The following is a 22,284-nucleotide window of genomic DNA, read 5'->3' as shown; positions in this document are numbered from 1 at the left end:
AATAATTTAAAGCTTCTAAGAAAAGCATTTTTTAACGATTCCTTGCTGCATTTACAGAGCTTGTTCTGCCTTGGAGCTTTGTTAGTTGTTTTTACCAGCAGAAAATGATTTAGTAATGTAATAATAATCACACAGCTTACTGTTATCTATGCTAAACCATCACATGCTTTTAATATTGAATCACAACACAAGGTCACGCTACGTCCAGCAAACTCAAGGACATTCAGAGACAAGCCCTGAAGCCACTCAAGTGTTGTTTTGGGTGTATTCTTGGGGCCAGCTCTTCCCTCGTCTGGTTTTGTGCATATTTTGAATAACCCAACACAACAATAAGCACCTATTCACACACTTTTAATAACCTAACACTGCAGCGTGGGTAGAGATTTTCTCTTGCTCACACACCTGCACACACACACACACACCTGCTATTGATTTTCAGCAGTGACCTTGCTCACAACAATTCACAACAAGGACGCTTGTACCTACCAATACATCACCCGAACATCTCCTACAGGACTGATATACACATATATCTCACACACACACACACACACATCAGCGTTAGATATAGCAGTTAACTGACAGTGCAGGACAAGGTAAAGGCGAGGCCACAAGGGCCGTTACTGCAAATAAATACATACACACCAAACTGTCCTCCTTTCTGCACCCAAAAGAGAGACACCGGGGTTTTTAACAACTCTAACAAACCCGTATCTGTTCCAGAGGCTTTTAATACCCTTTCCAAAATTTTCTTTCTCATTTCTACTAGAACTGTGTTGGATTACAGTGTAATGTGCTGCTTGTTTCGACCTTTAGCTCCTTTACATTGATTTAGATGTTCAGATTCAGCTGCATTAATCAAACCTGGATTAAATAAACCAGATTTTCTTCTAAAATGTGTTTAATTGATCAAGTGAGTGAACAAGGTGAACCTGGCAACTAATCTCAGCAACACAACTGCATATAAATTATGAGGGATATTCAAAACGGGTGGAAGGAGGAGTAATCGGTCGTGTCTGAGAGACGCTTATAGTCTGGATTTAGCTCCATCTGATTTCCACCTTTTGGACGCTCAAAGAAGCTTTAAGGGGATTTTCATGTGATGATGATGTGAAAGCAGCGGCGCATCAGTGGCTACGGCATCGACGCTGGAAAAAATTTATCAGAAGAAGACTGTGTAAAAAAGTAACTGTGTGTCAAAACTCCTCCAGTCCTTTTAGTTTTGGTAAATCCTGACATCGAGGACACGCGGACGTGCAGAGACCCTGATAAGAAACGTGTCGTGTGCTGTATTAGCATCCGAAAGCTAATTTACCCGGCCGATCGATAAATCAGTCTGAAGTGAAATGAGCTCTGAGACTGAGGGACGAACCAGATCACGTCTGATAACGAGATCTGACTTTACACTCCGGTATTTAACCTACGCCAAAGTCATGGTGTTTAGGGTCCTTTACGATTCCCAGTTTGTACTGGTGGTGTTTGTGGTGATCAAACCAGGGATGACAAAAGAATTATTTTCATGCTTTCACCTGCCATAACTGTGTCCTTCAGGGTTCATACTGGGCACAGGGTGAGAATAAACCCTGGGTAACATGAAGGAAGGACACAAGGTCATAAAGGTAATCAGAGGATGGATTCATGATTTGTGCAGCATCGTAACTACACTGTGGTGCAGGACTGTTATTATTAAAATATAAATGTTAGTTTTACTGCATATCCTAATGATCTATCCTGTCTTTTACTTAAAAATTACGTATATTTCTTCATGTTTTAAATAAGCGATAATACTCGTAACCTAAGTAAAGGATTTGTGCTGATGATTCTATTCATTTCTATAAAGTGATGTTAAATGAATGAGTGACTTTATTCAGGTGATTTTTATTCTTCATAATTCCTCAATAAATCAGTAAATAGAAATTCAGTCAAAGCCAAAAATCATCTTTCCTCTTAAATCAAAGTGTGACGACTTTCATCCTCACATTTACACAGAGCAGAAGCGTTACAGGACCTATGAAAAGACCCATTAATGCATTAATTAAACCACATGAATTACTGCATTTATTAATCATCTTTATGTAGCAACATAGTTCATAATAATTACATGCAGTCTTACATGGCAGTCCTGGCATTTCAATAATTATTTGTAAAGGTTTTTTTCCTTGAAACTCACTGACTGAAACTAAAGTCTTTTAAAAAAAAAAAAAAAAAAAAAAAAAAAAAAAAATGCAAATCTTTAGGGTCTGTAAGGTGAGATACTATTCAAAGACCTTCATGAAACACGGCTGTCATGAATTAAAAGCTGCTGGAACATAGGTAACACTGTCCACAATCAAACAAGCTTTACGTGCCATAAGGTGCGATTATGCAATGTATTTTGTGCAAATGATTGCTGCTACTTGCTCAAAATACACTGCATAATTGCATAGTATGACTGTTGCTACTTTTTGCTGCCTTAGTTTATTTTTATTTTTATTTGTATATAAAGAGTTTTATAGTTTTTATATTTTAAAAGTTTAATTCTGTTAGTTTAAATCGTGTTTTTATGTATATATTCACTCATAATTGACGTCTGAAGGGCGAGCAAAGTAAGAATTTCATTGTACAGTGTAACTGCTATTTCTTCTGTGCACATGACAATAAAACTCTTGAATCTTGAATAAACTCAGACGCTGGCTGCAAAAATATTAAAACTGGCATCTTAAAACTTCCTTCTTGCACATCAGCTATAAGACCATGATGATGTAAAGCTTGATTGACTGTGAACAGTGTCACCAATGTTCCAGCAGCTTTTATTTCATGACAGATGTTTTTTGTGTGTTTTTTGAATTACATCTGACCAATTGTTAAATTTGAGGTGTTGGCTTTTGCACCTTTCGCTGAATTCAGGCTGAATGGTTCTTTTCATCTTTAGCATAAATACTTCGTTTCATAAAGAAGAACTGCAGCTATGACACCATTAAATAGTTTTTAGTGATTTTCTTTTAAAGCACTTCATTAAAATCATTAATAAACATGAAGTGAGAGAGCAGATCCACCGAGACTTAAACCTCCATCCATATTCATCAGAACCCTGAGAAGCAGGAGAATTCAGAAAGACGGGAAGAGAAACCAAAAATGTGAGAGAGAAAAAGAGAAAGAAACGTTTATTCTGACTTCATGTCTTCTTTAATGACTTTTATATTTTGGCTAATTGATATTGATTGTAATTAATCAGCAGGACTCTTTAAACTCTCATCTGATTAATAATCTAAGAACCAGACTGAACCACTTCATTTCTCTTTTCCTTACTTCTGGGCTTAAAGTAAATTATTTTCTATAGCTGGACGGTGTGTAATTCTCTCACTTATAAATTATGGGTAAATAATGTTCCTACTTTTAGATGGAGGGTAAATCATTTTCCTCCAGCTGGATGGAGGGTAAAAATTTGAGGTTGAATGAAGTCCGGCTGCTTGACCTACACAGCGAGGATAGATCTTTTGGGGTCGGTGTGATGCCTGGTACAAACGGAGAGAAATAAAGCACTAAACATTGTCGGCCGAGGGAATAAATTCCACTGACACTGATGTAAGAGCAGGTCAGTGCCAAGAGACTAAAGGGACACGGTGTGGGGAGGCGGGCGTGGTTTCATCAAGGACTGAAATCTGGCCTGCAACCCAAAATTAAGCTTTTTTTCTGAAGGGTGCTGTTCATCAACACAGGGATGCTACGCGTGTGTGTGTGTGTGTGTGTGTGTGTGTGTGGACCATTATTCATTTGGTATTTCTAGTAAACTAGCACATTCAGAGTAGATCATGACAAGTGAGCAGAGAAAGTTGAAGGTAAATGGCCTGGTTTTGCTGGACAAATATTATTATAGAAGTAAAAAGTACTATATAGTATATTATTATTTACACTATATTAACAATTATACGGGGGCAGCACAGTGGCTTAGTGGGTAGCACTGTCGCCTCATAGCAAGAAGGTCCTGGTGGGGCGGTCCGGGTCTTTCTGTGCAGAGTTTGCATGTTCTCCCTGTGTCTGCGTGGGTTTCCTCCGGGAGCTCCGGTTTCCTCCAACAGTCCAAAAACATGCAGTCAGGTTAATTGGTGTCCCGTCCAGGGTGTTACTGTGTGCCTTGCGCCCATTGAAAAGCTGGGATAGGCTCCAGCACCCCCGCGACCCTAATTGGATAAGCGGTTAGAAAATGAATGAATGAATACAAATTTTACTACCTAAATACCTAAATTATTATCTACAGTACTATCTAAATCAAATAATAAATGGCAAATAAATATTTAGTTTTTTGTTAGTTTTAAAAATAAAGTATAAAGTCTTGTTTATCTCTATCCTGGTCATGAACAGGGTGCCATTTATGGCAGGGTTTTAAAAAACCCTTTCTGAGCAGACGCCTGGCCAGCCAATGGAATCACAGAGATTCAAACCTGAATTTGAACCTGTAAGTATGTAAGTATGTAATTTAATGCTGATCTTAAAACCTGCTGCTAGTCTGTAGGACCCAAAGTTAGGTTACAACATGATAAAACCATTGGAAGTTAATGACCAGCCTTCATTTGCTTCAGCTGTGATGTGGATTCAAGTGTCTAAGATGTTGCAACCAGTGTGTAAACTAAGAAGCTGCTCACAAAGCTGAGAGAGGAGAACATTTAACAGCCAACAATCTCATGGCCGAACTCCACGACAACACACGAAGGGTCGGATTGAAACGACAGAATTCAGAAAGGCCTGTAGACTTCTGGGACACAATTCTATGGAGTGACGAATCCAAACTGGAACAGTTGGACCATCAACCAAAGCTCGATTAAAATATTCAGTCCTGGAATATATCTCGGGTGGGATTTAAAGAAAGAAGCATGGAAGACATCAAACCCCAAAGAGCAGGACAATTTGGAGGAATGGGCAACAATATTATCAACAACATGCAAAACCAGAACACTTAAAAGAGGCGAATCTAAACTTTTCGTGCTGCTGCGCCCCCTGCTGTTCACACTGATCATCACAGCAGCTCTGATTGCTGTATATTTATTTATACTAACTGCTTCGTCTTGGCTGCAGTGGGTCCTGAGCCACCCTGACACACTGGGCAGCTGATATCTTCTAACAGTTGTGTATTTGTGAGTACAAGCACTGGCGTGGTATGGAAGGGCCTGGCTTACAATCAACGTTCCAATTCATCCCAAATGTATTGATTTTATGGGTTGAGGTTAGAACTCTGAGCAGGTTACTGGAGGGTTTTGCTCAAACAGGGAACACCTTATCAAAGCTGTACCAACAAAGCTATATTATCTTATTATATGTTTGTTTTATTTAATCGAGTATACATTTACGTTTTCGGGATTTAGCAGACGCTTTTATTCAAAGCGACTTACAGGACTGTGGCAGTACGGGCCTTACTCAAGGGCCCAACAGTGGCCACCTGGCAATGGTGAGGCTTGAACCAATGACCTTTCAATTACTAGTCCAGTAAGGACAGTGGTAGCCTAGTGGGTAGAGCTTTGGGATATCAACTGAAAGGTCGAGAGTTCGAATCCCAGCTTTGCCATGCGGCCACTGTTGGGTCCTTGAGAAAGGCCCTTAACCCTCTCTGCTCCAGGGGCGCTGTACGATCTCTGACCCCAGCTTCCAAAGCTAGGATATGCGAAGAGAGAATTTTGTTATACTGTACACGCGTATACGTATATATGACAAATAAAGGTGTTCTTCTAACCACCAGGTTACAACTGCTATAGTATTAGTATAGTATTAGTATAGTATTAGTATAGTATTAGTATACACCTGCTGGCAGCGGGCATCTCTGGAACATTTAATAATAAATAAGGAGTGTCCACATACTTTGGTCTATAAAGCGTTTGTAAATATAAATATAATTAAAAGCATTTTAAAGATTTGTGTTAGATTTATGTGTGGATATTTTTATTAATGAAATACAGTCTGTTAAATCTAGTATTTGTCCAATATTAAAATATTCATATTCACACGGATACTAATTTTATATTTATATATTAACTTTATTTCCACACAGAGCTAAAATATTTACAAAAAATATGTACAAAACCATTAATGAAATCTAAACTCATTATTATAAATAATAATTTATTAAAAGCATATAAAGTTCTTTATTGATCGGTGCGTAGAATCCGTCCATTATTGGGGCTCTCATTCAGCGATCCGACACTGTGGTGGGGCCACACCTGACACACACACACACAGACATTACCAAATACATAAAGAACAATGGTACAGTATTAAACATCTACACAAATTACTATTTTATATGAATTACTTTATTGTTTATGCACATGGGCACTAAATAATCAGAGATCTGCTAAACTCAGGTGATCAAATTTAATTTATTTATTTAGATATTTACGCCGTGCTTACACAGTGATTATATTCTCATATTTCAGTTTATAGTCCTTGTCTAGTGTTAATCTTTAGATGCCAGGAGATCAGATTACTAGCGTGAATGTAAATAAGCACAAAATATGAACAGAAATAACTAAATTCTAGGGTTTCTATAAACCGATACCTTATACCAAACTCGGCCCCGAATGAGAGCGTAGGGTACAGGGCCATAACTCCTCGAGTCTGTAGAGTTACCGAGATTATCACCTTCTAACCACACGTGACCTCTGGGTACCTACACACACACACACACACACACACACACTAAGAACCCAGTGACAAATGCACCTCCTAATGACTGGCCTGCTGTGCCACCCAAGCACCCAAACATTTTTACTTAATCAAAACAAATTAACTGAAACACTTACGAATGTGTGTGTTTTGAAGGAGTCTGAAGGTCCACTGGTACAGACTTTATCTCCCTCCAGTCCGATCACTCGTTTACAGATGTTCATGTTCGGATCAAACAGGCTCTTAGCGATTACTACATCACCTCTTAACAAAACACACACACAGAACATAATGTTATTCAGGATATTCAGAAGAGTGGGGTGGTCTCTGTAGGTTGTATGAAGGTGGAATGGGGGCACTACGCTCACTTTTGGATGCGGTAAAGGTGTCGGCTGATTCTCTCTGAGAAAACCACATCATGACTGGTGATCGTTGGCTCCATGGACGGACCTGAACACTAAACACACCATTACACAAACAAGTACACAGTGAGTCTCAACTCAGCACTGTGAGCTCTTTAAATCAACCGCCAGCTGTTCAGAATAACACGGTGGCTCGGTGGGTAGCACTGTCACCTCACAGCAAGGAGGTCCTGGGTTCGAATCCCAGGTGGAGCTGTCCGGGTGCTTTCTGTGTGGAGTTTGCATGTTCTCCCCGTGTCTGCGTGGGTTTCCTCCAGAAGCTCCGGTTTCCTCCCACAGTACAAAGACGTGCAAGTGAGGTGAACTGGAGATACAAAATTGTTCATGACTGTGTTTGATATTAAACCTGAACTGATGAATCTTGTGTAAGCAGTAATTACCGTTCCTGTCATGAATGTAACCAAAGTGTGTAAAATATGATGTTAAAATCCTAATAAAATAAAATAATCAAACAGTGACTTATTTGTCAGTTATGAGTTAACTGGTTAATCAGTGACATCTCTAGTCTGTCTACACATATTAATGGTATTAACAAGAAGCTGATCAAAGTAAATAATGTTCTTACTATGACAAGCTCTCCGATGTACTCGAACGTGCAGTGTGCGATGCAGCCGTACTGCACTGTGTAGCCTATAAAGCCCAAAATCTTACTGAATATCCGCGGCACCATTTTATCAACCTGTAACACACACACACAACACACATATTATTATTATTATTATTAACCCAATTAGACAAATACAGTGTCAAGACATTTTAATATACCCAAGCTGCTATTAAATGCACAGATCACTTTACATTATGTACATAAATATATACTATTTATGCAATAATAATAATAATTATTATTATTATCTGTTTCTACTGTGATAAGATACCGGTTACACTGTTCTGTTTGCACTATTCAACCATGTATTTACTGTATGTCCATACTGTTTCACCATGTCACTCATATTTCTTATAATTTTAGCTTATTTGTGCTGTACCGAGTTAGATATATTTTATCTTATTTTTATTTTATTATTGCTTCTGGTCTCACTGAGAGCTACCAAACAAGGTTTCATTGTACAGTGGGATTTTTTCCCATAAGGATGTTTGGGAAACCTGTTAACGCGTCCATGGTCCTGTGGAAGGGCATATATTTAGTCTTATGTAAAATAAGGGGGTTGTTTTCGACACTTATACACTAAAAATAACACAAATATAATACAAAAACACTGAAATACAATTGAAACAGTTCAATACAAAAAAACTGCACTTTACTTTGACTTCTTTATTGTTTCCTTATGCTTCTTAATTAGTAGAGAGAACAAATAAGCAGTAATAATTAAGAGAAGTTTAGGTTTTCTATGTTGTTCTTTTAATACATTAAGTTACTTTTTTTTAATGATAAGTGTTTTAGACTCTGGGAGAAGCTGATTCTGATTTTCACAATTTCTGAGAAGCTCGAGCTGTAACACAAGTTTAAAAGTGAAACAGGTGACAAATGCAGCTGAACACAGATACATGTGGAGCTTTCAGACTGAATCTGATGCTTATTCCACACAAATGCAGTTTCGTCTCATGTTTGCATAACGTTTTACCGCACCACTCCAGCCGAGCGCTGAGCAAAGCAGCTGTCGCACACACGTTGAGTTTAAGGGTACAAATTTCTTGACGAAGGGTGTTGAGTTTCAAAGATTTTGAGTTTAGGGGACGTTGAGTTACAAGGTACCACTGTATTATGACAACTACAATGACAACAAAGTCTATCTTATCTTTTAATGTTTAATGCCAAAATCTTTTTTCCACAAGGGTGCTGCACCGCTCCAGGGTTCTATTTCGATCCTGAGCTCCATTTCTCTCTGTTTATTGTTATTTGTTTAAAGACATATTTCTATTTTCCTCTTATCTTCTTAAAAACAAGTTAGTATAGAGACCTGCTGACATTATGACTTCTAGGTGTGAATAAGGACTCTGGGTCACTCATTCTCACTCACTCCTCTCGTGGTCAGTGTTTTCAGACCCTGACCAAATGAATAAATGAATGAATTGATGAATGAGTGAATTAAGAGTTTTGTTAATAACTTTAAATTCTTAAATATGCAACAGTGATTTAAACAGGAGGTGTGAATACTTACCTTAAACAGTATATTTGCTATTATTTTATATAACCACTGATGTGTAGACTCACTACACACCAGCAATAAACTACAATTCATTAAATATTTATTTTAAATTGAGGCGAAGTTTAACATTTAATTAATAAGATTAACTCTAATAATCCTGTTAGCCTAGCAGTTAGCATGTTATCATTGTTAGCGCCACAGCTAACATATTTGAGCCATTTTATGAATTCTACTGTATAAAACTGATATATTATACAACATACAAACATTATGACATAATATGTAATAATACCTTTACTTTACCGTGTTGACGCGTTATTATTTATTATTATTAATGAATGACTGACTAGTTTTCGTCTCTTTGAACTTGCCGTCGCTTCTCTGTGATTGGCTGAGCTCATATGACGTCAATTGTTGTTCTTCCGCAGCATGGCGGCCCCCATTAGGAGCATGGAAGAATTCGAATATAATAAAATTAGAAACATAAGTAATAAAAATGTCCCCGCTGGTAGTAATGTTAGTACTAGTTTCCAGAGAAAGACTCGCAGTAAGTTAGTACAGATCAGCGGCACTAAAGCTTCAGTTCATACCGGCCAGCTCATCGTTTCCACTGGAGTTCCATCCCTCGATTCTCTCCTCGGTATTTATTACATTAGATTTACAGTGGAGATTAAAAGCTTTCATTTTTTAAATAAGGGACATTACAGTATTTACTTACAGTGTTGATTTTTTAAGATCAATTCATAGTTGTGTATAAATTAATGTTTGAAACACTTTATAACGTTTTATAAAAATACACACACACAACGATGGGTTTTTTATTTATTTACAAAGGTTCTATGTTATTTTATGTAAGTTATTCTATGTAACTTTGTGGCTGATTTACTACATTTGGAGACTTCTTTGTGCACATATAAATAAGGTTAGTTTGACTTCATTCGTTAGAAAATACATGGGGCAGTATTGTTCTGTCATAAAATATTAAACTGGCATAACTCAGCCATTTTCACTTCATTATGCTAAAATCTATATTGTATACATTTCATGGATGGATGGATCTAATCTAATCTAATCTAATCTAATCTATTAAAATCCCAAAGGGAAACTCATCTATATCTATACAGTATTTACAGTATATTGTATAGATATAGTTCTAAAACCTATATATAGATTTAATTATGATAGGCATCACAGTAGTAAAACTGGTAGTGTGGGTGCTACACAGCTGCAGGGACCTGGGTCTCAGTGTGTTACAGTGTGTTTACTGTGTTTGTGCGATATTTCTGTGTGTATTTAAGTTCCCTTCTCTCTCTCAAAACACTCAGAATGTAGCATGTCTTGTCTTAATTGACTGTATTTGTTAGTGAGAGAATCAACAAATGTGTGACCGTATTGCCCTGTGATTGATTATTATGGCACCTGGTTGAGTGTGTATTCCAGCCACGAATCCTGTATTTCTGTAGGGGTTTGGACCCACCGTGATTGATCAGGATAAGGTTACAGGCAGATCTAAACTATTTAAACATGAGGTGGATTTTTGATCGTGTATTTAGAGCATATAAGTGTTTATTGATGCTGAATTATGTGGATTCATTGAAATATGTTTATTTTAAGGGCATGTTAAGTATGATTTGTTAACACAACAGCTATTACAACAACAACTACTACTAATAATAATAATAACAACAATAATAATAATGTTGTGTGGTTGTTGATGATAGAATATGGTTACTGATTGTTGTTCTTTATTAGGAGGTGGACTTGCTGTGGGAAGCCTCTTGCTCATAGGTACACACACACACACACACACACACACACACACATACATATACACACACACACACACACACACACACACACATAAATATACACAACCATTAACCTCTTTTATCCACTTTTTACCAGTACAGAGCTGAAATGTGCAGTAGACATTAACACATCCTTTATTTATTTATTTTTATTATTATTTTGGATTTCCCCTTTATCTCCCAATCTAGTCATTTCAAATTCTTGATTGTGCTTACACAACTCTTGATCTGTGTGTGTGTTTGTGATTTGTGTGTACATTGTAGAGGAGGATGAATTTAACAGTTACTCTAAGGTGTTACTGCAGTACTTTTTGGCTGAAGGTGTAATGAATGGACATGAACTCTACATCGCCTCGGCTCAAGATCACCCTGATGACATGATACAGGTACAAGGAGACATTAAGGTTTTAAAATCTCACTGTTGAATCCAGCGAAGCTCGTGATTTTTACCTCTCTGTGCTGCAGGATCTTCCGTCTCCGATTCGGGATGAAGATCCAGAGAGTAAATCGCCGTTATCCTCGAATCCAGATCAGACTGATGCTATGCAGATTGCCTGGCGCTACCAGAACTTTCCGAAGGTCCAGGTACACAAAGACGGAGAGAGAATTAGTGTGTACAGTTGATTTTAAATAAACAGTGATGGATTATTTTTTGCTTCATTGTGTTGTGAGCAGACAACGCTCTCCTCTTCATCTCGATTTGGACATTACTACGACCTCTCCAATCGCATGGAGCCTGATCTTCTACAGTCCACCAAGATCCACACGTTTTACCTGCACGATGAGGAACCAGCGCCTACAGAACACAGGTACACCTGCACCTCCTGAGCACTCGTACACCAGCACCTATTGAACACCTACAGTACAAATAAATACCATCTACATAACCTGTACACCTGCACCTACAGAACACAGGTACACCCATACCTCCTGAGCACTCTTACACCAGCACCTATTGAACACCTACAGAACACCTAATAAAGACTATCTAATTAACCCCAGTACACCTGTACCTACACAAAACAGGTACACCTGCACCTAAAAAAACCCCTACAATACACCTATAGACCACTTACACAACACTGGTACATTCGTACCTATAGAACACCTAAGGACCACCTACATAACGCATAATAATACACCCATACTTACAGAACACATCTACATCAGCACCTACAAAACGTAGCTATACCCGCACCAACACAACACAGTTACACCCGCACCTACACAACACAGTTACACCCATAGCTACTCAACACACACTCGTAGCTACACAACACAGTTACACCCATAGCTACTCAACACACACTCGTAGCTACACAACACAGTTACACCCATAGCTACTACATTAATTAGACCTCATGTCCTGTTTTTAGTGCTGCACTTGGACATTACTCGGCCTTACTGCACTCCATACAGTCAGTCATCAAAAGGAACGGCTTTGACGGATCGAACCCACAGGTCAGTACTGCACTGATTACTGCACACTGATTAGAAGTGTCTGATTATTGGTGCAAATACAGAAAAGTAGAGTTTAGCATGCTAATCACGTTAATCCCCCCCCCCCCCCCCCCCCCCCCCCCCCGTGCTAGATGAAGGTACGTAACGTGTTGCGTGTCGCTCTTCACTCGTTGGGTTCGGCGCTGTGGGGAGACGACGTGTGCTGTAGCTCCTCTCCCAGCCGTGGTCGTGCCCTCCTGACCTTTCTGTACGCCCTCCGTGCCTTGCTGCGCTCCTCCCTTTCTGTCGCCGTGGTCACCGTACCGGCTCACCTCATTCAGGTAAGAGCTCCGATTCCTGTGCATGTGACTTTTTGGGAAACACTTCAGGCATCAATTCACATCAAATCAAAGTGTATATATTTATTTTTAATATTTAAATACAGGTTAAATTGGATTTACAAATCAGCACTGTTTTATTACAATATCACAATATGTGTTGAATATTCTGGAATTGTATTTGTACTTTATTAACATGAGATTATGTCGAGCTTTTTAGTTTTTCAGTGATATGAAATTATTATAGTCAGCACTGCACTGAGGTGTACAAACCAGTATACACCTATATATCTTAACCGTGTATGTGTGTGTAGAGTAAGTCACTTGTAGGGAGGATGGTGAGGCTGAGTGATACAGCCGTCGCTCTGCACTCGTTCACCGACTCCGAGAGAAAGAACAACCCGATGTGTAAAGATTATCATGGTGAGATGAGTGTCTTACTGATAAATCACACTGTAAGTTGATGTAATCGCTTCTGTTGACTGTGTGTGTGTGTGTGTGTGTGTGTGTGTGTGTTTGTGTAGGGCTCCTGAAGGTTCTGCAGGTTCCTCGGTTGAACTGTTTAGCGTGTGAGGTTCCTGATACGAAAGATCTGGCATTCAGACTGAAGAGAAAACAGCTCACCATTGAGGTACAAAACCCTTCTAATCCTGCATTATTATGTAGAGGGGCGTGTGCTTAAAATAAAAAGGCATGTGCAGGGGCAACATGTACCCCGACTTTTGAAAGGGAAGGGTTTAACAAGTTTGTGTCTGACCGAGGAACGGTTTGGCAAATTCAGGCTGAATCAATCTTATGAATCGACATCAGGGCTTCAAAATCTGGAGTTGAGATTGTTAAGGGCCCAAAGGTGTCTGCATGGCAGAGCGAAGAATCGAATGCACAATCTTCCAAAAGTTGTTTGTGTTGCCTGAGTCGCGGTCAAAATCATAGACAAAATTTGGGTTGCTTAAAAAACCCGGCACTAGGCTACCACTGTCCCTCTCTAAAATTACAACCCCAAATCAGAAAAACACAGTGTTTCTTACAATTACTCACTCGCTCACTCACTTTCTTAACTGCTTATCCAATTAGGGTCGCAGGGGGGTGCTGGAGGCTGTCTCAGCTTTTCAATGGGCGCAAGGCACACAGTAACACCCTGGACTGGGCGCCAGTCCATCGCAGGGCAGACACACGTACACACACACACACACACACACACACATTCACCTATAGGGCAATTCAGTGTCTCCAATTAACCTGACTGCATGTTTTTGGACTGTGGGAGGAAACCCACGCAGACACGGGGAGAACATGCAAACTCCACACAGAAAGGACCCGGACCGCCCCGCCTGAGGATCAAACCCAGGACCTTCTTGCTTTGAGGCGACAGTGCTACCCACCGAGCCACCGTGCCGCCCTCTTACAATTACTTTTACTTTTATTTAATTATAAACAGGTTGAAGCCAAGATATGTCCTGTTTTGTCTGGTCTAATTCATTTACATTTTGGCATTTCAGTCCTGCAACACATTCCAAAAAAGAATAGTTGGGGTGGTAAAGCATTTACCAATTTGTAATTTTGGGTTGGACTGCATATCTTGGATTCTTGGGTTCAGGTGTGCAATGAAATAAAAGTCAAAGTAAATGTAAGAAAAAAACGTTGTTTTTTTATTTGCTTTTTCTATACTGTCCCAACTCTTTCTGATTTGTCAATAGAATTTACTTAACATGAACCTAAATAAGCTTTTGATTTTCATCCGATGTCAATAAATGTCATTAAATGACACACAGATACGTAACATTGTTTTAACATGTCATCTATGTATTTATCGCTTTTAACAATTATCTGGTCATTTAAAGTGAGTGTGTGTGTGTGTGTGTGTGTGTGTGTGTGTGTGTGTGTGTGTGTAGCGCATGGTTTTGCCTCCAGATCTGTCGGACTCTGTGAGTCGGGTCAGTAAAGCTTCACCCTGCAGCTCTGATCCGAACAAAAACCTCGACTTCTAAACCTTCAGCACTCTGACCCCCCCCCCCCCCCCCCCAACAAAAACACACACAATAAATACCCCCACACTCTCTGTTCTACCCTCCACCTCCAGATTACCGTTCCCATACTACCCCCTACCCACCCCCTACAAAGATAATCAATCTTAACCCCTATTCACCTCTTACCCAGCACCCCTGCTGTAATTCTTCAGTTCTGAATACACCCGCTACCCACCACCCCCGCAAACATGCCCCATTATACCCCAATCCATCCATACATAGATGCATAATCTCAAACCCTACTCACCTCTCTACCCACCCCCTAAAATTATGCCTCATTTTACCCCCTACTTACCCCTGTACTCCATCACACACACAATGATGCCCATTAAAGTGCACATCTAAGTGTCAGTTGTGTAAAATGCTGCACTTCCAATGTAGTGCAGCTAATAAGGGGCTATGCAATGCATTTTACATTACATGGCCAAAAGTATGTGGACAATCCTCTTAATAATTGAGTTTAGGGGTTTCAGACACCCATTGCTAATAGGTATAAAAATTAATTATATAACAGTTTGGGAAAGGCCCTTTTCCATGTGGTTTGGTGGTGTGGATTTCCACTGGTCTACACAGAGCCCTAAGTTCAACCTCATTAAGCTGTTTTGGGATCGATTAAAGTGCTGTTTGTAAGCCAGGACTTTAAAACACCATTAAATTATCCTCAAATAATTATTGTGTAAATAAACAAATAAATAAAGGACGATTTCTCTTCATGGCTGTTTTCTGAATTACTTACTTCACTGGGAAAACATCTGATGTGAATGTTTTATTTTTAAGGGAAAACCTTACTTAAGTGTGTAAACAGTTTTAATTTAAAGTATGACAGGATTGTATTAATAGATTCGAACGCAGAAGCACCAGATAATTTTAGAAATTCAATCATTTATTGTCTGTTTTGCCACCGTTTTATCCTGGTCAGGGTGCCATGACTCAGTGATTCAGTGGATGAAAGGCGGGAAAGACCCTGGACGGGTCTCCAGTCCATCACAGGGCACAAATACACACTCGCGCACACACACACGCGCACACACTTGGGATAAGTTAGTAGCTGGAGCGCCCGGAGGAAACCCACACAGACACGAGGAAAACTTCACAAGAAAAGGAAAACTCTTCTGTTCTTACGAACAACTTCATCCTAGACAGGAAAACCTCCTGGACACACATTACTGGGCATCACTCATTCTGATTGATTTATGTTATAAATGTTTATATTTTATTTTATATATTCTAGATTTTGTATGTTTACCTTATAGTAAATAAACAAATAAAACACGTCTATCTAACATAAAACATTCCAAGTTTTTCCAAGAGGAAAACACATCTTATATTAAACATTTTCATTTTATTTCGGTACAATCAGGAGTCATGTGGCCCACGTGTGTTATGTTATTTATTGTTTGTGTGTGTGTGTGTCTGTGTTATTTTTTTTCTGACATTTACATTTATATTTTCGTCTTACACTTGGACTAAGGGTTAAGGGCCTTGCTCAAGGGCCCAACAGTGGCAACCTGGCAGTAATGGGGCTTGAACCAGCGACCTTTTGATTACTAGTCTAGTACCTTAACCACTAGCCACATGCCTTTATCCAAAGCGACTTACAGTAGTCGGACAGTATTCAACCTAAGCAATTGAGGGTTAAGGGCCTTGCTCAGGGGCCCAAGAGCAGCAATCTGGCAGTGGTGGGACTTGAACCAGCGACAACTGCCCTTCTTAAATTGTTATTAGTATTACTGTTTTTTATATGTCTAGCTGTAATTTTTAATGATTGTATATTTTCTACTTTCTGTTTCTATTATTATTGTTGTTTTAAAAAAAATTATTTTTATAATAATTTTATTTATTATTTATTTATTTATTTTTATTTTTTAACTTACATTTTATTTATTTATTTAATTATATTTCCTAAAGATGTTAACAGGCTTTGGTGATATGAATGTGTATATTTTGTCATGCCAGTAAAGCCACGTTTTGAGTTCGAGTGTGTGAGTCGAATCTGCGTCGTGATTTCGTTAGTTTGCTGCGTGTCATCCTGCAACGTGGCGCCACACACACACACACACACACACACACACACACCAGTAGCCGAGTGTGTGTACAGCTTTAAATCTGTACTGAGTTAGGTTTCACTGCGGGCGATACGAACAGGAACGAGTGTCTGTGATTTGGGGACGATTCGATTTCTGGATATGATCGGGATGGATTGATGGATGGATCGTTTGTTCCTGTGTTTGATCTGTGAACAGTAAATGATCTGAGGAGCCGCGCGGTGGATCAAAGCGGCTCGGACACGCGCTCGTTACTTTGTAACGTTTCTGTAAAGCTTTGATCTGGGAGCGGTCACACACACTTCATTTATTAATACTGAGAAACGCGGTACATTCAGCACCACTGTGTGTGTGTGTGTGTTTGTGTTATTGTTTGTTTGATTGATTGTGCACTGCGCTTGTCTGGAATCATGCGGCTGCAGTGTGTACTATACAGTGTGAGTGTGCTGGTGTATGTATTAGTGTGTACAGTGGATTTAAAACCCACACTAAGGAAGGCCCGGGTGCACCATGATAGTGAACTGAGTCAGAGTCCGCACTCGGACCAGCACCCGGACCAGCGCAGCCTGCAGTTCGACCATGAAGCTTTTCTGGGGAAGAACGAGGCCAAAACTTTCGACCAGCTTAGTCCAGAGGAGAGCAAAGCACGACTCAGGTACTGTCCAATTACACACCACACCAGTACACCACTGTCCAGTTACACTCTGGGGTAGAACTACACACTGCAGTGTGTTACTGGTCCTCTTCCAGTATCAGAGTTTACAGAGTGGACCTGTGTGTGTTACTGTTATTCCTCTTCCTGTTATCAGATTCAGAATCATTACAGGTATGATAACACAGACAAGGAATGTGTTTCCTGCTGTTGGTACAGCTCTGGTATCAGCCAATCACGGCCAATAACCATTCAACAAACCCTCCATCAGTAGAAGAATGTTTAGCCTTAGTTTCACATTTCTGCACCTCACAGCAAGAAGGGTCTGGGTTTGATTCCCCAGCCAGTGTGGCCATGGTCCTTTCTCATGTCTGTGTGGGTTTCCTCTGGGCGCTCCGGTTGCCTTTCACAGTCCACAGACAATCATTTAGGTTAACTGGAGCTACTAACTTATCCTCTGTGTGTGTGTGTGTGTGTGTGTGTGTGTGTGTGTGTGAGTGTGTGTGAGTGTGTGTGAGTGTGTGTGAGTGTGTGTGAGTGTGTGTGTGTGTGTGTGTGTGTGTGTGTGTGCGCGCGCAGTTGTAGCCTAGTGGTTAAGGTACTGGTCCAGTAAACAGAAGGTTGTCGGTTCAAGCCTCACCACTGCCAGGTTGCCACTGTTTGGCCCTTGAGCAAGGCCCTTAACCTGCAATTGCTTAGACTGTATACTGTCACAGTACTGTAAGTCGCTTTGGATAAAAGCGTCTGCTGAAAATGTAAATGTGTGTGTGTATTTGTGCCCTGTGATGGACTGGAGACCCGTCCCGGGTCTTTACCGCCTTTCATCCACTGAATCAGACTCATCGCACCATGACCAAGATAAAACTGTGGTAAAACAGACCACAATCACAATACAATCCTTTCATACATTAATTTAAAGCTATTTACACACTTAATTTTAACATATATACACACAAATAGCATAAAATAAATAATATAAACTTAGAAACTAGAAATAAAGTGAAAGAAAATCTGTTGGATTTGGTGTGCAGGGTTCTATAGCGCCTATTGGAGTCGAGGAGGTTAAGAAGGTTATGTACAGAGTGTGAGGAGTGTAATTTTCCTGTCTAGTTATTACAGTGTGTATACGGTGTGTGTGTGTGTGTGTGTGTGCAGTAAGATTGTGGATCGTATCGACAGTGATACTAATGGCTTCATCACAGCTGATGAGCTGAAGCTCTGGATTAAACGGGTTCAGAAGAGATATGTTTACGAGAACGTGGCGAGAGTTTGGAGCGATTACGACTTGAACAAAGACGACGCCATTGGCTGGGACGAGTACAAACAGGCCACATATGGCTACTACCTCTGTAAGTCTCACTTTCATTCAGTAATGAAATTTTACTATGTTTTTACATTTATCAAACATCTGCAGTAGTATTATACAAATATACTTGACGAGTGTACTACTATATGACTGTTTTAGTATACCAGTGTATACAGTTTTACTAGGGCAGTGGAAGCTCAGCACTTAAGGTAAAAGACTAGTAATTAAAAGGGTGTTGGCTCACGCCCCAAAAACAGTGTAAAGGCCCTTAACCCTCAGTTGCTTAAAGTATTACTTTCAAAATACCGTTTTGTTTTTAACCATTACAAACGATTGATAGTTTGAGCTGAGTTCTAATTCAATAACTTTGATATAAAGTGATGATACGTGATGTCATTATGCAGCGAACCCAGAGGAATTTGCTGACTCCTCGGATCAGTTCAGCTTTAAAAAGATGCTGCCGCGAGACGAGCGCCGCTTTAAAGCAGCCGATCTGAACGGAGACGGACGAGCGGAGCGAGATGAATTTACCTGTTTCCTCCATCCTGAGGAGTTCGAGCGTATGAGGGACATCGTCGTCCTGGTGAGTATGAGACTACAACCTAAGCCCAGATCCATGCCACAGTGGACATATTATGTTCATGGCATTCAGCAGATGCTTTAATCCAAAGTGATTTACAGTCAAGGATTGAGGGCTTTGCTCAGGAGTCCAACAGTGGCAACTTGTTGGTGGTGCAGCTTGAACTAGCAACATTCTAATTACTAGTCTAGTACTTTAACCACTGAGCTACCACTGCCCTGAGACACATTTCTGAAATCTAAGCCTAAGATCCATGCCTGAGACTCACAGTTGAGACTCGCACCAGAGACTCACGGCTGGCACATGCTTGAGACTCATTCCTGAAACTTTGCTGATACACATGGGACTTTTGTCACCCAGAATATTTTATATTCACACACACTGGTTTATAATTAAGAAATAATTACATAGAAATATATGTAATATCTAGCTAACAGTGGTACCTTAAAACTCAACATCAGTTGGTTCTGGGAGTGGCGTTGAGTTTCAAGGTATTTTTTTTCCTCATAAGGATGTTTGGGAAACCTGTTAATGTGGTCCATAGTCCTGTAGAACTGCATATATTTTAGACTCATGTAAAATAATGGGGTTGTTTTTGACACTTATACACTGAAAATAACACAAATATAATATAAAAACACTGAAATACAATTGTACAAGACTTACTGTACCTGACAGTATATTTGTAATATCTAGATGTTAATTTTCTTCTATTATAGTCGTTTATTTTTGTGTGTGTAATAAATGTGATGTGTTTTTGTAATCTGTAGGAGACACTGGAGGACATTGATAAGAACGGAGATGGTTACGTGGACGAGGATGAATACATCGGTACCCAAATATAATAAATCATTGGATAATTTTTTACTCTAATGTAAATATAAGGTTTGTTCTGTGTGTATAACGTGTGTGTGGTGGTTTGTTTTTAGCGGACATGTTTGCTCATGAGGACGGCGGTCCAGAACCAGACTGGGTTAAAACTGAGCGAGATCAGTTCTCTGATTTTAGAGATCTGAACAAGGATGGGAAGATGGATCTGGAGGAAATTCGACACTGGATTCTTCCTCAGGATTACGATCATGCTCAGGCTGAAGCGCGTCACCTACTGTACGAGTCCGACACTGACAGGGTATAAAACATTTGCTCATTTCAATAATCCATTTTTGTATCAAAATAGTCCATCATAATCCATCACTGTACCTACGTAGTTCATTCATGTATTTACAATACGCAGGATGTTCAGGATTAAATTAAACATTATTTGTCATGTCTGTTTTTTAGTGAAGTAAGAACTAATTTACTTATCAATAAATCATTTCAGAATTTATATATGAATGTTTCTATTGAACAGGATCAGTTGCTGACGAAGAAAGAAATTCTGCAGAACTGGAACATGTTCGTAGGAAGCCAAGCAACAAATTATGGAGAGGATCTGACCCGAAACCACGATGAGCTCTGAGCCACAGATGAGATGTGATCATTCATCACATCAATAATCACACTGAGGAAATGAATTCACTGCACTTCCTGCAGGAGGACGATAGAATAATCAGAGATACAGATTTATAGATCTCGTCTGATCTACCTCAGTATCCCCAAGCATCGCTTAGTGCATCCCTCACCAAATCTCCCAGCATCCCTCAGCGCATCTTTTATTATGCAATTAATTGATGTTTTATAGTGCGAGTGTGTGTGTGTGTGTGTTTAATTGTGATTGGATGCTGATGTGCATTATCACTCCAGAGGTTCAATTATTTATTTTGTTTTGTTGACAGCATTTCGTGACTGTTACAGAGTGAGTTTACACTACACCCCCCATAATCACAATATATATTACTATTCAGATACCCTCAAAATGTCCCCCTATTTTATTTATTCCATATTTCAGTTTATGGCTACGATCTTGCCCACACTAATGTATGGCTGTATACATTCACTTTGATGTATTACATTCATATGTTTAGTTTTTAAATTTTAATTACATTTTCATAGGTTATTAATGTATTTTATTGTTTTGTCACTAAGATGTTTGTATTCATCAGAGGAATGGTGCTTATGGACTGATTGCTGGTTTAGAAGAACATCTGATAAATAAAAAAACCCCCAATAAAATAATATTTTACAGAACGGTTCAGTTTATTAGTGCAGGAATAATTTGTCTCACTCATTATTATAGCTAAAATTATATTAGGTTTATTTCAGCTCAGGGTTTTAGATGTAAACATTAGTGTAATAACTGAATAAAAACGTTTATAACACTTTCAGCCTCTGGTTTTTCAAGTATGTGATGGGGAGAGGTATTTATTCTGTATGTTATGTTTTATAAAGTGTGTTTCATTTTCCTGTAAAAACTATGATTCCTACACATATTATTATAATTATTAGCAACATTTTTACACCTTTTTATGTGGGTACTCGTCTGTCTGGGCTAAGATAAAGCTCCAAGGGGGGGTCAGTGGTGGCACGAAAAAAGGACACGAGATTAGGAGGATGTTTGAGGAGGATACTTCTAGACATCTTTGATTGGAGATGCAGGTTTACCCACCTCCTGGTTTTATGTCCAATGACAGTTATAAGCTTCTGCCCAACAAAATGTTGTGAAATATGAAAGCTTTACATGTTCTAGCTTGATTGGATGTCGGATTCAGAGCTCAGGGTCAGTCATGATACAGAACCAAAAAAGGTTAAGGGCCTTGCTCAGGGTCCCAACAGTGTCTGCTAGGCAGAGCTGGGATCTGAACCCCACCACTTCTGACTGATAGCTAAAACCAGGGTTCAAACAAGACGTGTATGAAAAATGTGGGTATGCAAATCGAATCCAATCACGTGACTAATACTTACTCCACACAAGGACTTGTTTACATATAAACAAATTCACATTTGAAAATTTATTTTCTAATATAATATACATTAATGGATATAATA

General features: G+C 39.3%; 3 protein-coding genes across 3 annotated transcripts; 2 read left to right on the top strand and 1 right to left on the bottom strand.

The window, feature by feature from the left end:
• Nucleotides 1-5,984: 5,984 nt before the first annotated feature.
• Nucleotides 5,985-9,537, bottom strand: immp1l (inner mitochondrial membrane peptidase subunit 1). Its single transcript, XM_063013148.1, has 6 exons — nt 9,456-9,537; nt 7,621-7,734; nt 7,002-7,090; nt 6,771-6,897; nt 6,527-6,637; nt 5,985-6,188 (listed from the first exon to the last, which is right to left on the bottom strand). The coding sequence occupies exons 2-6, from the start codon at nt 7,723-7,725 to the stop codon at nt 6,114-6,116; spliced, it is 507 nt and encodes a 168-aa protein (XP_062869218.1). The 5' UTR covers nt 7,726-7,734; nt 9,456-9,537; the 3' UTR covers nt 5,985-6,113.
• Nucleotides 9,538-9,599: 62 nt separating this feature from the next.
• Nucleotides 9,600-15,489, top strand: elp4 (elongator acetyltransferase complex subunit 4). Its single transcript, XM_063012706.1, has 10 exons — nt 9,600-9,803; nt 10,916-10,951; nt 11,236-11,357; nt 11,437-11,556; nt 11,647-11,780; nt 12,348-12,432; nt 12,564-12,752; nt 13,064-13,172; nt 13,274-13,380; nt 14,642-15,489. The coding sequence occupies exons 1-10, from the start codon at nt 9,614-9,616 to the stop codon at nt 14,735-14,737; spliced, it is 1,188 nt and encodes a 395-aa protein (XP_062868776.1). The 5' UTR covers nt 9,600-9,613; the 3' UTR covers nt 14,738-15,489.
• A 1,403-nt stretch (nt 15,490-16,892) lies between these two features.
• rcn1 (reticulocalbin 1, EF-hand calcium binding domain) lies at nt 16,893-21,486 on the top strand. The gene is made up of 6 exons (XM_063012708.1): nt 16,893-17,476; nt 18,629-18,822; nt 19,184-19,362; nt 20,130-20,190; nt 20,289-20,488; nt 20,711-21,486. Exons 1-6 carry the CDS (start codon nt 17,232-17,234, stop codon nt 20,816-20,818), a joined length of 987 nt encoding a protein of 328 aa, XP_062868778.1. The 5' UTR covers nt 16,893-17,231; the 3' UTR covers nt 20,819-21,486.
• Nucleotides 21,487-22,284: the final 798 nt, after the last annotated feature.

Source organism: Trichomycterus rosablanca, chromosome 17 (assembly GCF_030014385.1).
Source record: "Trichomycterus rosablanca isolate fTriRos1 chromosome 17, fTriRos1.hap1, whole genome shotgun sequence".
Taxonomy (NCBI): domain Eukaryota; kingdom Metazoa; phylum Chordata; class Actinopteri; order Siluriformes; family Trichomycteridae; genus Trichomycterus; species Trichomycterus rosablanca.
This window is presented reverse-complemented; position numbering and strand designations above follow the sequence as displayed.